The 22,591-nt window shown below is 39.3% G+C and overlaps 1 protein-coding gene and 1 pseudogene across 1 annotated transcript; both read right to left on the bottom strand.

Moving 5' to 3' along the window:
• Nucleotides 1-13,874: 13,874 nt before the first annotated feature.
• LOC138086269 (olfactory receptor 2T4-like) lies at nucleotides 13,875-14,819 on the bottom strand (annotated as a pseudogene).
• Nucleotides 14,820-21,212: 6,393 nt separating this feature from the next.
• On the bottom strand, nucleotides 21,213-22,268 carry LOC138086268 (olfactory receptor 2T3-like). The gene has a single exon (XM_068981063.1). It carries the CDS (start codon nucleotides 22,266-22,268, stop codon nucleotides 21,213-21,215), a length of 1,056 nt encoding a protein of 351 aa, XP_068837164.1.
• Nucleotides 22,269-22,591: the final 323 nt, after the last annotated feature.

Genomic DNA, 22,591 nt, shown 5'->3' with positions numbered 1-22,591 from the left:
TCTTTGGCCAATCATTCTAATTCAGAGTCTTTCCTGGTGGTGCACGCATCACTCAGCTAAGATGGATGCTAGTGAGAGGGATTCCTGGAAGTGGACGGACACGCAGTGTCTCCTTTAGACCTTTCCTGAACTCTTCCTGTTGGCGGTGGCTTATTAGTTTCCTATTCCTTATCAGGATCTCCTGTCATAAAACAACTCATGCAAATGGTTATTATGGTGCCTGGCTAGGGTGGGCGGTTTCAATCAGTGTGCTTCCCCAGTAGTGGTGAGAGTGGGCACCCTTGTTTTGTTCCTGACTTTAGGGGAAATGCTTTCAATTTTTCACCATTGAGGATAATGTTTGTTGTGGGTTTGTCATCTATAGCTTTTATTATGTTGAGGTATATTCCTTCTATTCCTGCTTTCTGGAGGGTTGTTATCATAAATGGATATTGAATTTTGTTAAAGGCTTTCTCTGCATCTATTGAGATAATCATATGGTTTTTATTTTTCAGTTTGTTAATGTGGTGTATTACATTGATTGATTTGTGGATATTGAAGAATCCTTGCATCCCTGGGATAAAACCCACTTGGTCTCTGCCTGAACACTGCCCTGACTATGAATGACTGTGAATGTGACTGCAAGACTTGCAGCACCTTAGATGAGATGGGGGAGGAATCTTGAGATTGTTGAGCCCTGAAGGGGGCCTGGCCAACCAAGCCCCAGGCTTAGCAACATTCCAAGTTTTACAAGACAAAGCAAACAGCATTAACATGAAACCAGGCTTGCAATTTGTTCACAGATTGATGATGATATCGGTTTGCATCCTTTCTGGGATTATAAACAATAATCCCAAACTGGGATCTTTGAAGTCTCACCCAAGGACCCTTTCCCAACTGGGACTCCAAATGTGCTGTGACATGGACTTATAGGTGTTTAAGTCTGAAACCCAATTTGGCAATGTATTCTCTGCTCTTACTATTTCTCTTTTCTTTTAATGTTAGTATATTGAAAGTACGCTAGATAACTCTCTAGTAAATATTTGTATTATTTGTTTGTATATAACAAGTGGCTTATTTTGTCAACAAATCCTTTGAACCTGAGATGAGAGTGAAAACTTTTGGCAAAACACATAGACAGAGGAGCATGGTGGACTATGGTCCGTAGGGTCACTAAGAGTTGGATATGATTGAAATGACTTAGCACACATGCACATTTTGTCAGGTATTGCATTAAATCTGTACGTTTCTTGGGAAGTATGGTAATTTTAACTATATTAATTCTTCCAATCCAAGAGAAATAGATATCTTTTCATTTCTTTACATTTTATTGAATTTCTCTTATTGATGTTTAACAGTTTTCAGTGTATAGTTCTTTCACCTCCTTGGTTAAGTCCATTTATAGGTATTTTATTCTTTTGGATGCAATTTTAAATGAAACTATTTTTGCTTTCTCTTTTTGATATTTCACTATTAATGAATACTAAAGCAACAGATTTTATATGTTAATCATGTGTCCTTGGGTTTTACTGAATTCATGTTTTATTTCTAATAGCTTTCTGATGGAGAGTTTAGGGTTTTCTTTATATAGTAGCATGCCACTTACAAATAGTGACAATTTTAATTCTTCCTTTCCAAATTGGATGCATTTTATTCTTTTTCTTGTCTGATTGCTATAGCTAGGACTTCCAATACTATATTAAGTAGAAGTGATGTGAGTAGCCATTTAGGGTAAAAGCTTTCAACTTTTCAACATTGAATATGATGTTGTTCCTGTTGTTCAGTCACTAAGCTGCGTCAGACTCTTAGTGACCCCATGGATTGCAGCACACCAGGCTCCCCTGACCTTCACTGTCTCCTGGAGTTTGCTCAGATTCATGTCCACTGAGTTGGTGATACTATCTAAACTGTCTGATTCTCTGCCACCAGCTTCTCCTTTTACCTTCAAACTTTCCCAGCATCAGGGTCTTTTCTAATGAGTTGGCCCTTTGCAGCAGGTGGCCAAAATATTGGAGCTCCAGCTTCAACATCAGTCCTTCCAATGAATATTCAGGACTGATTTCCTTAAAATCAACTGGTTTGATCTCCGTGCTGTCCAAGGGACTCTCAAGAGTCTTCTCCAGCATCACAGTTTGAAAGCATCAATTCTTCAGTGCTCATGGTCCAACTCTCATATCCATACATGACTACTGGAAAAACCATAGCTTTCACTAGATGTACCTTTGTCAGTAAGGTGATGTCTCTGCCTTTTAATACACTGTCTAGGTTTGCCTAGTTTTCTTCCAGGGAACAGTGTGTTTTAATTTCATGTCTGCAGTCACCATCTACAGCAATTTTGGAGCCCAAGAAAAGAAAATATGCCACGGTTTCCACTCTTTCCCCATCCATTTGCTATCAAGTGATGGGACCGGATGCCATGATCTTCACTTTTTGAATGTTAAGTTTTAAGCCAGCTTTTTCACTCTCCTTTTTCACTCTCATGAAGAGGCTCTTTAGTTCTTCTCACATTCTGCCATTAGAAGGGTACAATCTGCATATCTGAGGTTATTGATATTTCTCTATCAAACTTGATGTCAGCTTGTGATTCATCTAGCCCAACATTTTGCATAATGTACTCTGAATCTAAGCTAAATAACCAGGTGACAATATATCGCTTTGATGTACTCCTTTCCCAATTTTGAACCAGTCCATTGTTCCATGTTCAGTTCTAACTGTTGCTTCCTGACCTGCATACAAGTTTCTCATGAGACAGGTAATGTGGTCTAGTATTTCCATCTCTTTAAGAATTTTCCACAGTTTATTGTGATCCTCACAGTCAAAGGCTTTAGCAGAGTCAATGAAGCAGAAGTAGATGTTTTTCTGGGATTCCCTTACTTTTTCTATGATCCAGTGACTGTTAGCAATTTGATCTCTGGGTCTTCTGCCTTTCCAAATCTAGTTTGTACATCAGAAAGTTATTGTACTGCTGAAGCCTATCTTGAAGGATTTGAGCATAACCTTTCTAGCATGTGAAATTAGCATAATTGTTTGGCAGTTTGAGCAATCTTTGGCAATGCTTTTCTTTGAGATCAGAATGAAAACTTAACTTTTCCAGTCCTGTGGCCACTGATGAATTTTCCAAATTTGCTGGCATATTGAGTGCAGCACTTTAACAGAATCATCTTTTATGATTTTCAGTAGCTCAGCTGGAATTCTATCACCTCTACTAGCTTTGCTGATGGTAATACTTACATACTCCAGGTTGTCTTGCTGAAGACAAGAAGAGTGACCACACCATCATGGTTATCCAGGTCATTAAGACCTTTTTGGATGGTTCTTCTGTGTATTCTTGCAATCTCTTCTTGATCTCTTGCACTTCTGTATGTCCTTACCATTTCTGTCTTGTATGTGTCCATTCTTTCATGAAATGTTTCCTTGATACATCCGATTTTCTTGAAGAGATCTGTAGTCATTCCCATTCTATAGTCTTCTTCTATTTCTTTGCACTATTCAATTAAGAAGACCTTTTTTTCTGTTATTCTCAGGACCTCTGCATTCAGTTGAGTATATCTTTCCCTTCCTCCCTTGCCGTTCACTTTTTTCCTTTCCTTCAGTTCAGTTCAGTTCAGTTCAGTCGCTCAGTCGTGTCTGACTCTTTGCGACCCCATGAATCGCAGCACACCAGGCCTCCCTGTCCATCACTAACTCCTGGAGTTCACTCAGACTCACGTCCATCGAGTCAGCGATGCCATCCAGCCATCTCATCCTCTGTTGTCCCCTTCTCCTCCTGCCTCCAATCCCTCCCAGCATCAGAGTCTTTTCCAATGAGTCAGCTCTTTGCATGAGGTGGCCAAAGTACTGGAGTTTCAGCTTTAGCATCATTCCTTCCAAAGAAATCCCAGGGCTGATCTCCTTTAGAATGGGCTGGTTGGATCTCCTTGCAGTCCAAGGGACTCTCAAGAGTCTTCTCCAACACCACAGTTCAAAAGCATCAATTCTTCTTTCCTTAGATATTTGTAAAACCTCTTCAGACAACCACTTTGCCTTTTTTTTCTTTGTGATAGTTTTGGTCACTGCCTCCAATACAATGTTACAAACCTCCATCCAGAGTTCTTCTGTCTAACAAATCTAATTCCTTGATTAAATACAGTGTAGTCATCACCTGCACTGTATAATCATAAGGGGTTTGATTTAGGTCATACCTGAATTGCCTCTTGAGTTTCCCTACTTTCTTCAAATTAAGCCTGAAGTTTGCAATAAGAAGCTTATGATCTGGGCCACAGTCAGCTCCAGGTCTTATTTTTATTGACTGTATTGAGCTTCTCCATCTTTGGCTGCAAAGAATATTATCAATGTGATTTCAGTATTGGCCATTTGGAGATATCCATGGGTAAAGTCATCTCTCATGTTGTTGGAAAATGGTGTTTGCGATGATCAGTGTGTCCTCTTGACAAAACTGTTAGTCTCTGCCCTGCTTCATTTTGTACTCCAAGGACAAACTTTCCTGTTACTCCAGGTATAACTTGACTTCCTACTTTTGCATTCCAATCCTGTGATAAAAAGGACATCTTTTTTTGGTGTTGCATAAGATTTTGTAGGTCTTCATAGATCTGTTCAACTTTAGCTTTTTCAACATTAGTGGTTGGGGCATAGACTTGAATTACTGTGATGCTGAGTGGCTTGTCTTAGAAAAGAAACAAGATCATTCTGTCATTGTTGAGACTGCACCCAGGTATCACATTTTGGAGGCTTCCCTGGTTGCTCAGATGATAAAGAATCTGCCTGCAATGTGGGAGACCTGGGTTCGATCCCTGGGTTGGTAAGATCCTCCAGAAGTAGGGCATAGCAACCCACTCCAGTATTCTTGTCTCGGGAATTCCCATGGACAGAGGCTCCTGGCATGCTACAATCCATGGGGTCACAAAGAGTTGGATACAACTGAGCAACTAAGCACAGCACGACATTGCATTTTGGACTTTTTTGTTGACTATGAGTGCTACTCCATTTGTTCTAAGGGAGTCTTTCCTGCAGTAGTAGATATAAAGGTCATCTGAGTTAAATTCACGTATTCCTGTCCATTTTGGTTCATTGATTCATACAATGTTGATGTTCATTCTTGCCATCTCCTGCTTGACCATGTCCAATTTACCTTGATTCATGACCTTAACATTTCAAGTTCCTATGCAATATTGTTCTTTACAGCATCAGAATTTACTTTCACCATCAGACACATCCACCACTGAGTGTTTTTTCCACTTTGGTCCAGCAACTTTATTCTTTCTGGAGCTTTTAGTAATTGTCCTCTGCTCTTCCCCCGTAGTCTATTGGATACCTTCAGACTTGGTGCTCACCTTTCAGTATCATATCTTTTTGCCTTTTCATGCTGTTCATGATGTTCTTGTGGCAAGAATACTGGCATGGTTTGCCATTTCTTCCTCCAGTGAACTATGTTTTGACAGAACTCTTCACTATGTCTTAGATGACCCTACTCACATCTTGGGTGACCCTGCTCAGCATGACTCATAGCTTCATTGGGTTACACAAACCCGTTCACGACAACAAGGCTGTGTAGGTCATAGATGATCTTAAAAATGTTAAAATATATTCCCTCCATGGAAAATTTGATGAGAATTTTTATTATGAATTTTCTGAAAATTCTTTTTGCAACTATTGAGATGATCATATCCTTTTGCTACTGTGCTATATCACATTGATTGATTTGCAAATAATGAACCATATCAATGACCCTGGAATAATCATATTTGATTGCAGCATGTGATACTTTTTATATGTATTCATCAAGAATATTGGCGTGTGTGTGTGTGTGTGTGTGTGTGTGTGTTTTCTTTTGGTACTTTGTCTGGTTTTGATATCAGTGTATTGATGGTTTCATAGAGTGAATTTGGGAGTGTTTCTTCCTCTTTAACTTTTTGGAATAGTTTGAGAAGAGCAGATACAGCTCTTCTTTATATGTTTGGTAAAATTCCCCAGTGAAATTGTCTAAGCCTGGTGTTTTGTTTGCTGGTAATTTCAAAAGTTACAATTCAGTCTCACTACTAGCAATCAGTTGGTTCAAATTTCTTTTTCTTTTTGATTCATTCTTGGCAGTTTGTTTGTTTCTAGAAATTTGTCTATTTCTTCAAGATTTTATAGTACTCTCATCAGTTTTTCTTGTTAGTATCAGTTGTTATTTCCCCTTTCATTTCTAATTTTATGTGTATCCTCTCTCTTTTCTTTGTTTTAAACCTGTTTCAAAGTCTATCAGTTCTATTTTTTTTTTCAAAAAAACCCTCTTGGTTTCATTTTATATCGTTTTTTAGAGGGAAGCTGTTTCATTTACTTCCTCTATAACCTTTGCTATTTTCTTTCTCTGGCTGACTTTGTGCTTTGTTTTCCTTTTTTCTAATGTTTTTAGGTGGTAGTATTGGTTGTTTGAGATTTTTCTTGTGTCTTGCCGAAGTCCTACAGAGTTATAAAATTTCCTCTTTGAACTGCTTTTGCTGCATCCCATAGGTTTTGGAAAGTTGTATTTCCATTTTCGTTTGCTTTGAGATATTTCCTGATTTCCCCTTTGATTTTTCCCTTAATCCATCCATTATTTAGTAGCATGTTGTTTAGTCTCCATGTGTTTCCTTCCTGCTCTTCTTTCTGTAGGTAATTTCTAGTTTTACACTGTTATGGTTGAAAACATGCTTAAAATAATTTTTATCCTCTTAAATTTGTTGAGGCTTGTTTAGTATCTTAGAATGTGATTTATCTTAGAGAATGTTCTGTGTGCATTTGAAAAAAATGTGTATTCTGCTGTATTTGGATGAAATGCCCTGTATTTATCTCATAAGTTCAGTTGCTTTATCATGTCATTTAAAACCACTGTTGCCTTATTAATTTTCTGCTGGATTATCTGTCCATTGAGGTAAGTATGGATTTTAAGTCCCCTACTTTTATTGTATTATTGTCAATTTTCTCTTTTATGACTGTCAGGATTTGCTTTATATATTTAGGTGCTCTTCTATTGGGTTAATATGTGTTAATGAGTGTGATATTGTCTTCTTGCCTTGATGTCTGTATCACTATATACTGCCTTTCTTTGTCTTTTGTTATAGAATTTGTTTAAAGAGTATTTTCTCTGATATGAGTGTTGCTATTCCCACTTTCTTTTTATTTCTGTTTGCATGAAATTCCTTATATAATACCCTCACTTTCAGTCTGCATATGTCTTTAGTTCTGAAGTGAGTTTCTTATAGGTGGTATATGTAAATGGGTCTTATTTTTTTAAATGCAATCTTCCACCCTACATCTTTTGATCAAAGCATTTAGTCCGTTGACAGTTAAAGTAATTATTGATAGACAAGTATATCCTTATTGCCATATTTTACTTTTTTCCCATTTATAGTTGTTCCCTTGCAGCTTGATGATTTTCTTTAGTAGTATTCTTGTGTTCATTTCTTTGATTTTATGTATCCACTGTAGATTTTTGTTTTGTGATTGTCATGGGCTTCATATATTAATATGCTGACCCATAACTATGTTTAGTTGTTTTAAACTTGCAGTCATTTACATTCAAACACATTCTAAATAATCTACATTTGTCTTCCTCTCCAACATTTTATATTTTTGATGTCATGTTTTACATCTTGATGTTAATACCATAAATGTTTATGGTAGTTATAGTTGCTTTTACATTGTTTTATCCTTTAAACTAGTATTCTTTTGTACTGACTTATTTAAGTGGTTGATATACAATCTGTACTATATATTTGCCCTTGTGGGATTTCCCTTTCCTGTAGATTCTTCTTTTCCACTTAGAGAAACCACTTAACATTTCTTTCAATATAGGCTTAGTATTGATGAACTCTGGTTTTTCCTTGTATCTTTCCTTTGATTCTAAGTGATGATCTTGCTGAGTAGAATATCTAAGGTTGCAATTTTTTTCACTTTCAGCACTTTGAATATATCATGCCATTCCCTTCTTGCATGCAGTGTTTTGGCAGAAAAATACTGATAAACTTTTTGGAATTCCCTTGCATTCCCCCCGCTCCTCCCCCCCGCTTAAATTTGTTTCCTTTAGAATTCTGTCTTTGCCTTTAATTTTTGCATTTTAATTATGTTATGTTGATGTGGATCTTTTGTATTTAGTTTATTTTGGGCCCCCTGTGCTCCTATGCCTTGATAATTTGTTTTATACAAGGGTTTGGTAAGTTTTCAGCTTTAATTTCCTCAAATATTGTTTCAATCCCCCTTCTTTCTCTCTTCTTCTGCAACACTTATATTGCAAGTGTTTATAGCTTAATGTTACATTAGGGTTTTCTTTTTAAATTAGTTTTTATTGGTGTATAGTTGATTTATAATGTTGTGTTAACTTCTGCTCTACAGCAGAATGTATCAGCTATACATATAATTATTTTTGGACTTCCTTCCTTTTAGGTCATCACAGAGAATTGAGCAGAGAGTTGCCTGTGCTATACAGTTTCCTGTGCTAGGGCTTCTCAGGTGTTGTGGTGGTAAAGAATTCACTTGCTAATGCAGGAGATGCAAGAGATATATGTTTGATCCCTGGGTGAGGAAGATCCCCTAGAGTAGGAAATGGCAACCCACTCCAGTTTTCTTGCCTAGAAAATTCCATGGGCAGAGGAGGCTGGCAGGCTACAGTTTTTTGGGTCACAAAGAGTCAAACATGACTGAGTGTACACACACACACACGGTAGGTTCTCATTAATTATCTATAATATACCTATTAGTGTATATATGTCAATCCCAATCTCTCAGTTCATTCCACCCACAACAGAGATCTTTTAAGCTCTCCTATTTTAAGATTAGTTTTTCTCTTTCTTGTTCTTATTGAGTGATTTCCATTATTCCTCCAGATTGCTTATGCATTTTGTTTTTCACATAGTCTGCTATTCATTGTTTCTAGTGTGCTTTTGATTTTAATTATTAAATTATTTATTTCTGATTTTTAAAACACATGATATAGTTTCTTGATAAAATTACCATTGTGTTCATCTCCTCTTCCCTTAATTCAGATGCAATTCTTATAACTAATGCTTTGGGTTCTTTATCTGGTAAATTGTTTGCTTCGGTCTCATTATATATTTTGGGGAGCATTTTCTTTTGTTCTTTTAACTGAAAAGAGTTCTTCAGCTTTTCCATTTTGCTTGAATTTTCTGCCTTTCTGAATTTAACTGAAATTTTAGTTGAAAGAGTTATTACTAGTCTTGAAAGTGTGTTCTTATGTGAGAGTGTGCCTATGTAGGGTGCTAATGACCAGTGCCTTTGATTCGTAGGCTAAAATTGATGTGAGCCTGTCACTTCTTTCCTCATTGTGTGCTGGCAGCTGTCACCTTTATAGCGGATGAGTTGGAGACTGAGGGGTTAGTGGAGCTGGTGTGAGGCAGGGCTTCCCCCGATCAGTGGCCATCAGTGCTCTATTAGGGGCACAGTCTGATCCCAAGTTGCTTGAGCAGAAGCCTTGGCCTCAAGTTGGTTCCATTTCATTTGTGTATGATGTTTCCTCTTCCAGCACTGGGACCCATTTGTGGGGATTGTTGAAGAAAGGAGGGTGCATGTGGGTTCTTGGCTTTTTGCTGTCACAGATAGAAGTCAGAACCATCTCTCATGTATAGCTGTCTCTGACCTATGCCTGTATAGGTGCCAGAAAATTTTTCCCTTAATTGCTCAGATGCAGCCTCAGGTCCAAGCCTCCTTTGTTCCACAGACAATAAAAATAAAATTAGATGTGTATTTCACAGTATACTAAAAATAAATTCATACAGACTAATTAGCTATATGCCTGGGCGCAGGAGGGACAAGAGGCGCTGCTCCACGTTCAATGTCAGGAGGGGTGGCTGTGAGGAGATACCCCTCATCCAAGGTATGGAGCACCGGCTGTGCTTTGCTAGAGCAGCCGTGAAGAGATACCCCATGTCCAAGGTAAGAGAAAGCCAAGTAAGACGGTAGATGTTGCAAGAGGGAATCAGAGGGCAGATACACTGAAACCATACTCACAGAAAACTAGTCAATCTAATCACACTAGGACCACAGCCTTGTCTAACTCAATGAAACTAAGCCATGCCCTGTGGGGCCACCCAAGATGGGTGGGTCACGGTGGAGAGGTCTGACAGAATGTGGTCCACTGGAGAAGGGAATGGCAAACCACTTCAGTATTCTTGCCTTGAGAACCCCATGAACAGTATGAAAAGGCAAAATGATAGGATACTGAAAGAGGAACTCCCCAGCTCAGTAGGTGCCAAATATGCTACTGGAGATCAGTGGAGAAATAACTCCAGAAATAATGAAGGGATGGAGCCACGGCAAAAACAATTCAGACTTGTGGAGGTGACTGGTAATAGAAGCAAGGTCTGATGCTATAAACAGCAATATTGCATAAGAACCTGGAATGTTAGGTCCATGAATCTAGGCAAATTGGAAGTGGTCAAACAGGAGATGGCAAGAGTGGACGTTGACATTCTAGGAATCAGTGAACTAAAATGGACTGGAGTGGGTGAATTTAACCCAGATGACCATCATATCTACTACTGTGGGCAGGAATCCCTTAGAAGAAATGGAGGCCATCATGGTCAACAAAAGAGTCCAAAATACAGTATTTGGATGCAATCTCAAAAATGACAGAATGATCTCTGTTCATCTCCAAGGCAAACCATTCAATATCACAGTAATCCAAGTCTATGCCCCAACCAGCAATGCTGAAGAAGCTGAAGTTGAAACGTTTCATGAAGATCTACAAGATCTTTTAGAACTAACACCCAAAAAAGATGTCCTTTTCATTATAGGGGACTGGAATGCAAAAGTAGGAAGTCAAGAAACACCTGGAGTAACAGGCAAATTTGGCTTTGGAATATGGAATGAAGCAGAGCAGAGGCTAATAGAGTTTTACAAAGAAAATGCACTGGTCATAGCAAACACCCTCTTCCAACAACACAAGAGAAGACTCTACACATGGACATCACCAGATGCTCAACACTGAAATCAGACTGATTATATTCTTTGCAGCCAAAGATGGAGAATCTCTATGTAGTCAGTAAAAACAAGACCAGGAGCTGACTGTGGCTCAGATCATGAGCTCCGTATTGCCAAATTCAGACTTACATTGAAGAACATAGGGAAAACCACTAGACCATTCAGGTATGACCTAAATCAAACCCCTTATGATTATACAGTGGAAGTGAGAAATAGATTTAAGGGCCTAGATCTGATAGATAGAGTGCCTGATGAACTATGGAATGAGGTTCATGACATTGTACAGGAGACAGGGATCAAGACCATCCCCATGGAAAAGAAATGCAAAAAAGCAAAATGGCTGTCTGGGGAGGCCTTGCAAATGGCTGTGAGAAGAAGAGAAGTGAAAAGCGAAGGAGAAAAGGAAAGATATAAGCATCTGAATGCAGAGTTCCAAAGAATAGCAAGGAGAGATAAGAAAGCCTTCTTCAGTGATCAATGCAAAGAAATAGAGGAAAAGAACAGAGTGAGAAAGACTAGCAATCTCTTCAAGAAAATTAGAGATACCGAGGGAACATTTCATGCAAAGATGGGCTCGATAAAGGGCAGAAATGGTATGGACCTAACAGAAGCAGAAGATATTAGGAAGAGGTGGCAAGAATACACAGAAGAACTGTACAAAAAAGATCTTCATGACCCAGATAATTATGATGGTGTGATAACTCACCTGGAGCCAGACATCCTGGAATGTGAAGTCAAGTGGGCCTTAGGAAGTATGATTATGAACAAAGTTAGTGGAGGTGATGGAATTCCAGTTGAGCTCTTTCAAATGCTGAAAGATGATGCTGTGAAAGTGCTGAACTCAATATGCAAGCAAATTTGGAAAACTCAGCAGTGGCCACAGGACTGGAAAAGGTCAGTTTTCATTCCAATCCCCAAAAAAGGCAATGCCATAGAATGCTCAAACTACTGCACAATTGCACTCATCTCACATGCTAGTAAAGTAATGCTTAAAATTCTCCAAGCCAGGCTTCAGCAGTACATGAATCATGAACTTCCAGATGTTCAAGTTGGATTTAGAAAAGGCAGAGGAACCAGAGAACAAATTGCCAACATCCATTAGATCATGGAAAAAGCAAGAGAGTTCCAGAAAAGCATCTACTTCTGCTTTATTGACTATGCCAAAGCCTTTGACTGTGTGGATCACAATAAACTGTGGAAAATTCTGAAACATATGGGAATACCAGACCACCTGACCTGCCTCTTGAGAAACCTGTATTCAGGTCAGGAAGCAACAGTTAGAATTGGACATGGAACAACAGGCTGGTTCCAAATAGGAAAAGGAATACGTCAAGACTGTATATTGTCACCCTGCTTATTTAACTTCTATGCAGAGTACATCATGAGAAACGCTGGGCTGGAGGAAGCACAAGCTGGAATCAAGATTGCCAGGAGAAATATCAATAACCTCAGATATGCAGATGACACCACCCTTATGGCAGAAAGTGAAGAGGAACTAAGAAGCTTCCTGATGAATGTGAAAGAGGAGAGTGAAAAATTTGACTTGAAGCTCAACATTCAGAAAACAAAGATTATGGCATCTGGTCCCATCACTTCATAGCAAATAGATGGGGAAATAGTGTCAGACTTTATTTTTGGGGGCTCCAAAATCACTGCAGATGGTGACTGCAGCCATAAAATTAAGACACTTACTTCTTGGAAGGAAAGTTATGACCAACCTAGACAGCATATTCAAAAGCAGAGACATTACTTTGCCGACTAAGGTCCATCTAGTCAAGGCTATGATTTTTCCAGTAGTCATGCATGGATGTGAGTCGGACTGTGAAGAAGCTGAGTGCTGAAGAACTGATGCTTTTGAACTGTGGTGCTGGAGAAGACTCTTGAGACTGCAAGGAGATCCAACCAGTCCATTCTAAAGGAGATCAGTCTTGGGTGTTCCTTGGAAGGAGTGATGCTAAAGCTGAAACTCCAGTATTTTGGCCACCTTATGAGAAGAGTTGACTCACTGGAAAAGACTCTGATGCTGGAAGGGATTGGGGGCAGAAGGAGAAGGGGACGACAGAGGATGAGATGGCTGGATGGCATCACTGACTCGATTGACGTGAGTCTGAGTGAACTCCGGAAGTTGGTGATGGACAGGGAGGCCTGGGCCTGCAGCAATTCATGGAGTCGCAAAGAGTTGGACACAACTGAGCGACTGAAGTGAACTGAACATCTACTGGATGCCTCAGGGTTAAATATGAGGAACAATGTAGCCTGTAAATAACTGTAGGCAGAAGACTGGTTTGTCATAGTAATGATCAACTACTTGAACATGAGCTTGATTTCTCAGATATGTTACTTACACTGCCACAAAGCAGAAGATAGAAAATAAAAACAGAATGAAATGTCTGATACTTTACCATTTATTTTTAGTTAGTTAGTTCAGTCACTCCGTCGTGTCCGACTCTTTGCAGTTTATTTTTAAGGAATCTTAAATATACAGAGAAGTACCATGAGCAGTAATAGTACAGTTAACATCCGTAGTAACCTTTACCTATATTCACCCATTAGTGTTATACCACTTTTCCTTCCTCATCTTTTCTTTCCTTCTCTCTTAATAGTTGCACATTCCATGATATTTTTCTTGTAAGTATTTTAGTTATGTATTTCTTAAGAATATAAATATTCTGCCACATGATCCCATAATTCCACATAAGTACATTTGTCAACTTCAGGAAAATGTAACCTGGATACAATACAATTGTGTAATATTTTGAATGCAAAAGGAATATAACATTGGAGAGCTTTCCAGTCCAGGGAAACAATTCCTCCAAAAGGGATGAATATGGGATGACACATTATGGTATGCAAATCTGAAGAATAATATTGGCATAAGACTATAAAATTCTGATTTATAAAGTGAAGAAAATAAACCATCAGTATAAAAATGTTTTCTTCTATAGTTTTCTAAAAGACAGGTCCACATTCAATATTTTCTTTAGAGCCCCTGTGACATCCTTATTCCTCAGACTATAGATTAAAGGATTTAGAACAGGAGTGAGTATGATGTGAAAGGCAGATACAGCCATGTCTTTCTCAGGGGTGTGGTAGGAGATGGGGAGCATGTAGGTATAGATGGCAGCTCCATAGACGAGGATGACCACAGTCATGTGTAAAGAAAAGTGGTGAAAGCCTTCTTCCTGCTCTCTACTGAATTCATCCTGTGGATAGTGAGAAGGATGAATGAATAGGAGCTTGAAATGACCATCACAGGGATGAGGAGCATGAGGGCACAGCACAGATACGTGACTGTCTCATAGAGGGAAGTGTCTGAGCAGGAAACTTCATTACAGCCAAGACCTAACAGAAGAAATAATGAATCTCCTGAAATTTGCCGAAGGGGAAGGTCATGGTGATGGGTGTGAGCATAAAGCCATCCACTGATCCCAGGAACCAGCAGCCATACACCAAGAGGAGATACATCTTACGTTCAGGAGAATAGAATAACAGAGTGGATGGCAGATGGCCACATAGCGAGCATAGCTCATGGCAGCCAGAGGAAAAAATTCTGAGCCTCCTAGTATTAAATAGAGAAACATCTGTATTCAGGGGCTGAGCTCTTGTTCATAACTATGACCTGCTCCATGAGCATCTCGGGCACAGTGACAGAAATATACATCATGTCCATGAGAGACAAATGACTGATGAAAAAGTACATGGGGGTGTGGAAGTGGGCATTAGAATGTATCAGAAGGATCAGGTGGTATTTTCAGACAAGGCCATCAGGAAAATCACAAATATGACCACACAAAGGAGAGCTGGGTGCTTAGACTGAATGAAGATCCCCGCCATGATGAAACCAGCTGTCCATTGTCATTAGTTACCCAGGTGGAATTGTTCATGAAATTTCACCTAGATTTTACCAAGAAGAGCTTTGAGACTAACAGACCATTCATGGGAAATGACTGTGTGTGTTAGTCACTCAGTTGTGTCTGTCTCTTTGCAACCCTATGGACTTTAGCCCCCCAAACTTCTCTGTCTGTGGGATTCTCCAGGCAAGAATACTGGAGTGGGTTGCCATTCCCTTCCCCAGGAGATGTTCTCAACCCAGGGATTGAATGCAGATCTCCCACATTGCAGTTGATTCTTTACCATCTAAGCCACCAGGGAAGCCCACGGGAATCGACTACCTGAAATGAATGTTTAGTGAGCTTGTAGTGTGTGTGTGTGTGTGTGTGTGTGTGTGCGTGGGCATGTGTGTGCACAGTAACCCAGTTGTGGTAATAAGAGGAAGTGCCATCAGAGTATGGATACTGGGATTCTAGGTAACTACCTATAATTCAACAAAGTTACTGGAAAATTAATAATTGTTTACTTATAATAAAGCTGCTAAAATTCAGATTCATGAGATTTCTTGAAGATAGCATTGTTTATTAACAAGTATGGAAATTTCCATAATCATTCCCCTATGCAAACATAAAAAGCAAATTTCTTTTTATAAAAGATAATTCTTTTACTTCTAGAGGTTTTGTTATTCAAGTCAGAATTTGGTCAATCTGTTTTAATAATCCAACTGGATATTAAAATCTTGGAGATGTATTTCATATAAGAAAGAATTATAAAGTAACTGAAACATAATTTGGGGAAAATCCATGCCAAAGCTTTGAACACCCTTTGCCTATGGGTTCAGACCATATTGTGAGGGTCTGTGGCTGTGTATAGAGAGTCATTCATCCATAGGAGACTATTGGGTTTCTTAAAACTACCAATCCGTTAGATATTATAAGGGCACTAAAGTCCAAACTGAAGCTGTACTGCTGCTGTGGGTTGAGATTATCGTCTACCCAACATTCCCCTGTCTACTTTACATAAAAAGGATAATGTTTGATCTCAGATATAGTTAGGATTAAATGAGGTAAAATAATAAAAATGCTGAGAACAATATCAGTTAGTTTGTGTTGATATTTAAAGTAGCTATTGTATAGATTCTGTGTAAGAGATTACTTTTACTGTTACTGTTTTATGGTATGAGATGCATTGCTTCAGTTTGTCAGCTTTAGTATCTGTTAATACATACAATTTCAATTGATTAATTTCTGTAGTCCTAGACTACTATATATGTACATATATAATATGTATATTATATATAATGAGATTTTTATCAGACTTTCCATAAAATAAAGTACAAACTATTTAAATATTTTATATAACTATGATCTATAAATAAAATCACTGCAGATGGTGACTGCAGCCATGAAATTAAAAAACGCTTACTCCTTGGAAGAAAAGTTATGACCAACCTAGGTACCATATTCAAAAGCAGAGACATTACTTTGCCAATTAAGGTCCGTCTAGTCAAGGCTATGGTTTTTCCTGTGGTCATGTATGGATGTGAGAGTTGGACTGTGAAGAAGGCTGAGGGCCGAAGAATTGATGCTTTTGAACTGTAGTGTTGGAGAAGACTTTTGAGAGTCCCTTGGACTGCAAGGAGATCCAACCAGTCCATTCTGAAGGAGATCAGTCCTGGGTGTTCTTTGGAGGAATGATGCTAAAGCTGAAACTCCAGTACTTTGGCCACCTCATGCGAAGAGTTGACTGATTGGAAAAGACTCTGATGGTGGGAGGGATTGGGGGCAGGTGGAGAAGGGGATGGCAGAGGATGAGATGGCTGGATGGCATCACTGACTCGATGGAAGTGAGTTTGAGTGAACTCCAGGAGTTGGTGATGGACAGGGAGGCCTGGAGTGCAGCAATTCATGGGGTCACAAAGAGTCGGACACAACTGAGCGACTGAACTGAACTGACCTGATGTTGAGTTTATAGCTTCCCTGGTGACTCAGATGGTAAAGTGTCTGCCTGCAGTGCAAGAGATCTGGGTTCAATCCCTGGGTTGGGAAGATCCCCTGGGGAAGGAAATGGCAACCCACTCCAGTACTCTTGCCTGGAAAATCCCATGGACAGAGGAGCCTGGCAGGCTACAGTCCATGGGGTCGCAAAGAGTAGGGCACAACTGAGCGACTTCACTTCACTATGTTGAGCTCATATATAGTTGTGGTATTGCGCATGAAAGGAAGAGAGCTCAGACACTTTCTACTCTGCCATCTTGGTGATCTTGCAGATATCTTTTTTAAAACACTATTTTTGTTTTCTTTGGATAAATATTCAGGAGTGAAATTGCTGGATCATATGCTACTTCCATTTTAAACTGTTTGAGGAACCACTTTACTTTTTTCTGTAATATTTGCACCAATTTACATTGCAATCAATAGCGATCAAGTGTTCCCTTTCTCCATCTCATCATCACTTATTCAGTTCAGTTCAGTCACTCAGTCATGTCCGAGTCTTTGTGACCCCATGGACTGCAGCACATCAGGCTTTCCTGTCCATCACCAACTCCCAGAGCTTGTTCAAACTCATGTCCATTGAGTTGGTGATGCCATCTAACCATCTTATCCTCTGAAATCCCCTTCTCCTGCCTTCAATCTTTCCCAGCATCAAGGTCTTTTCAAATGACTCAGTTCTTCACATCAGGTCGCCAAAGTATTGGTTTCAGCTTCAGCATCAGTCCTTCCAATGAATATTCAGGACTGATTTCCTTTAGGATGGACTGGTTGGATCTCCTTACAGTCCAAGGGACTCTCAAGAGTCTTTTCCAATGCCACAGTTCAAAAGCATCAATTCTTCAGCACTCAGCTTTCTTTATGGTCCAATTCTCATATCCATATATGTTATCTTTTTGATAATAGCCATTCTAATAGATTTGTGGTGATGTTTTATTTTGGTTTTGATTTGTATATTCCTGATGACTAGTAATATTAAACATCTTGTCTTATGCCTAATGGCCATCTGAGTGTCTGCTTTGGAAAAATGTCTATTCTGATATTCTCTCCATTAAAATGTAGAGATAAAAAATAGCTAAAAAATTCAGCCTTCGTAATGGTCCAACTCTCACATCTGTACATGGCTACTGGGAAAACCAAAGCTTTGACTATACAGAGCTTTGTTGCCAAAGTGATATCTCTTCTTTTTAATACAATGTCTAGGATTGTCATAGCTTTTCTTCCAAAGAGCAAATGTCTTTTAATTTCATGGCTGCACTCACCATCCACAGTGATTTTGGAGCACAAGAAAATAAAATATGCCACCATTTCCATTTTTTCCCCATCTATTTACCATGAAGTGATGGGACCAGATGCCACGATCTTAGTTTTTTGAATGTTGAGTTTTAAGCTAACTTTTCCATGCTTCTCCTTCACTTTCATCAAGGGCTCTTTAGTTCTTCACTTTCTGCCACAAGGGTGGTGTCATCCACATATCTGAGGTTATTGATATTTCTCCTGGCAGTCTTGATTCCAGCTTGTACTTCATCCAGCCTATTTAACTTATATGCAGAGCACATTATGCAAAATGCCAGGCTGGATGAAGCACAAGCTGGAATCAAGATTGCTGGGAGAAATATCAATAATCTCAGAAATGCAGATGACACCACCCTTATGGCAGAAAGTGAAGAGGAACTAAAGAGCCTCTTGATTAAAGTGAAAGAGAAGAGTGAAAAAGCTGGTTTAAAACTCAGTACTCAAAAAATGAAGATCATGGCATCCAGTCTCATCACTTCATGGCAAATAGTTGGAGAAACAATAAAAATAATGACAGAGTTTATTTTCTCAGGCTCCAAAGTCACTGCAGATGTTGACTGCAGTTATGAAATTAAAAGATGCTTGCTCCTTAGAAGAAAAGTTTTGATCAACCTAGACAGCATATTAAAAAGCAGAGGCATTATGTTGCCAACAAAGGTTCATCTAGTCAAAGCTATGGTTTTTCCAGTAGTCATGTATGGATGTGAGACTTGGATGATAAAGAAAGCTGAGCACCAAAGAATTGATGCTTTTGAACTGTGGCATTGGAGAAGACTCTTGAGAGTCCCTTGGACTGCAAGGAAATCAAACCAGTCCATCCTAAAGGAAATCAGACATGAATATTCATTGGAAGGACTGATGCTGAAGCTGAAACTCCAGTACTTTGGCCACCTGATGTGAAGAACTGAGTCATTTGAAAAGACCCTGATGCTGAGAAAAATTGAAGGTGGGAGAAAAAAGGGATGACAAAGGTCGAGACGATTGGATGGCATCACTGACTCAAGGCACATGAGTTTGAATAAACTCTGGAATTTGATGATGGACATGGAGGCCTGACTTGTTGCAATCCATGGGGCTGCAAAGAGTCGGAAATGACTGAGCAACTGAATTGAACTGATAATGCGTTATATGCTGTTTACTCTAAATTTAGAGTAATTGGTAATTGAATGATGACAAGATAAGTTAAAAGATATTCATATTTGATACACAGTGAATTCAAATTATTTTAATGTATTTAGTATATTTAATTTAATATCTTAAATTTAATTTAATATATAAAATATATATATTTATAAGCTCCCTGTTCATTTCAGTGTAAATCTATGCTTAATTTGGTCTTTATAGTTTCCTGATATCTCCACTGCCTTTTTAACTCATGTCTGTTCATTTGCTGGTCCTCTCTTTGAAATGTTCTTTTGTCTCTTTACATGTATCTGATCTTTAGTTTAGGAAAACCGCTCAAATCTGGGCTTTCCATCTAGATGCTGCAGGGCTTTCTGGGTGCAGTCATCTCATAGTTCTTGTGACTGGGAGCTCATGTCTACACACCTCTCTCTCCACTAACAAATAAACTCCTTGAAGTAAGGGCTTGTGTTCTGGCCACTGTTGTGTCTCTCAGAAATTGCAGCCTGTGTGCAACATGGATGGTAATCCATCAAGATATAATAAGCGATTAAATGATTCAAGAATCTAGGAACAGCTGCTTTTCAGAGAGTTTGACAGAATGGTGTTTACATCATTTATATCAAATGATATTTGAAAATTATACATTTGTGATTTGACACAAATATAATATAGTTTTACAATTTAATTAAATACTTCCAAGAAACTGCCCAATTGGAAGATGAAAAAAATACCAGAAATGCTGTGGTTTAATTCAGCAGACAGCTAACGAGCTCCTCTCAGGTGACAGAGAATCTGCACTGGCTCCCTCTTATCCATGAAGATGTGGAACAGACACACAGAGGCAGAGTCACGGGCAAAGTCATCTTGATTCTGTCACACCTTAGAAAGGGCAACATTTTTTTTCTGTGTATCACATTTTTTATTGAATTAAAAATTTTTTTAATATAAATTTATTTATTTTAATTGGAGGTTAAATGAAAATGAAGTTGCTCAGTCGTGTCCGACTCTTTGCATCCCCATGGACTGGGGCCCATCATGTTCCTCTGTCCATGGGATTTTCCAGGCAAGAGTGCTGGAGTGGATTGCCATTTCCTTCTCCAGAGGATCTTCCCGAACCAGGGATCGAACCCGGGTCTCCCGCATTGCAGGCAGACGCTTTACCATCTGAGCCACCAGGGAAGCCTAATCGGAGGTTAATTACTTTACAATATTGTATTGGTTTTGCCATACATCAACATGAATCCGCCACAGGTATACACATGTTCCCCATCCTGAACCCCCCTCCCTCCTCCCTCCCTGTAAAAAAAAAAAGAAAAAGAAAGGGCAACTATTTATCTAGACCTTTCAAGGGGTCAGGCCCTGGACTGGGCCAATGAATTAAATTCACTTAACATTCAAACTCCATGATGATGTTTATATTGCTAGTTCTATTTTAGTGGAGCGAAAACAAGGCAGTTGTGGCATAATCAGCTCCTCAGAGCTGCTTAGTAGTGAATCCAAGATTTAGCTGGAGGTCCTTATGATTCTACACTGTCTCTCACACCTCCATCCGCTGAAGGCAAAAAAGAGGCTAGGATTTATAGAGATAGAAAGAGAACTCACAGTTTGGAGCAGGTGTTAGGGCTGTCTGTGTATATTATGCCACTTAGTCTTACAAGTAACTTGATTAAGAAGTTTTTCTTTCCCTATCTAAAAACCAATATATGTAAGCAATTGAAAAGATTTGGGAAAGCTAAAAATGTCACACAACTCATACTAAAATGATCAATAAACTTGGAATATGAGAGCAGATAAAAAGGCACTATGTGCAGTTTTCTTTATGACAGCTATCATATCACAGACAAATGCAGTACAAAGACATTGAATATAATAAGATAAATTATGATAGGTAAATCATATGGTGAAGAAATATCGCATGCATAAGAAAGAAGAAAGTGATTACTGGGCTCAGTGTTTGCAGCCCTGGAAACAGGTGACAAAGGAGAAATAGGGAGGGGAGGAATAATATAATAAGGGAAAAATATATGGTCATCCTCAGGTTTTCTTCTTTACAACTTTTCTTAGGCTCAGCCCTGACTGCATCCTGCTCCTCAGAGCCCCTGTGACATCCTTATTCCGGAGGCTGTAAATGAGGGGGTTCAGCACAGGGGTGATGATGGTATAAAAGGCTGACACCATCATGTCCTGCTCAGCTGTGTGGTAGAAACTAGGAAGCATGTAGGTGTAAATCGCAGCACCAAAGAAGAGCAGCACTACAATGATGTGGGAGGAGCAGGTGGCAAAGGCTTTCCTGCGGCTCTCTGATGAACTCATTCTGTGGATGAGGTGCAGGATGAGGGCATATGAGCTTGAGATGACCACAGTGGGGATGAGGAGCATGAGAACACAGCACAGGTACATTGCTGTCTTGTAGAGGGAGATGTCGGAGCAGGAGAGCTTCATCAAGGCCGGAGCCTCACAGAAGAAACTCAGGATTTTTCTGGAATGACAAAAGGGGAAGCTCATAGTGATGGGTGTGAGCAACAAACCATCCACCATTCCTAGGAACCAGCATCCAGACACCAGGCATTCACAGACCCTCTGGTTCATCAGCAGGGGATAATGGAGAGGTCTGCAGATGGCAGCATATCGGTCGTAGGCCATGGCAGACAGGAGAAAAAACTCAGCTCCAGCGAGGGTTAGATAGAAGAACATCTGGATCCCGCAACCTGAAGGAGAGATTGTGTGATCTCCTGTCACTTGGCCCAGGAGCATCTTGGGCACAGTCACAGATATGTACATGAGGTCCATGAGGGAGAGCTGGCTGATGAAGAAGTACATGGGGGTGTGCAGGCGGGGCTCCAGGTGGACGAGGATGGTGAGGAGGGCGTTCCCAGCTAGGGCCATCAGGAAGAAGATGAAGGTCGCAGTGTAGAGGAGGAGGGCGTGTTTGGTTTCACCAAAGAGCCCCACAAGGATGAAATCAGTATTCAACGTTTGATTCTGTGAAGTTTGATTCTCTGAATATGTGGTCTTGGTTATAGTTTTCATCTGAGAAATAAATGAGTCATTGTTTTCAGATATTTCACATGCATATGATTTCTTAATCATTTTTTTCAATAAGAAAAGTACTTTGAACTATTTTTTCAAATATGAAGTTGTACTGATATAGAATTAAAAACTCAGTTCTCCAAGAGGCCAGGTTGCATATTGGCCATAAGTCTAGAATAGATTATGAAACAAACCTGGGGTAGGGGCAACAACACTACAAATAGACAAATTGTTTACAGCCAGTTAATCTTATTTACTTTTTCCCCAAGCTGAGAATATAAAAGGGCTTATCTCATGGGGTGATTAGAATGCTAAAGTATGAAACACAGGTTAAGTCTGTAACACAATGTGAGTGTTAAATGAAGTCATCTAATGATGTTCCC

The sequence above is a fragment of the Capricornis sumatraensis genome, chromosome 9, assembly GCF_032405125.1.
Source record: "Capricornis sumatraensis isolate serow.1 chromosome 9, serow.2, whole genome shotgun sequence".
NCBI lineage: Eukaryota > Metazoa > Chordata > Mammalia > Artiodactyla > Bovidae > Capricornis > Capricornis sumatraensis.
This window is presented reverse-complemented; position numbering and strand designations above follow the sequence as displayed.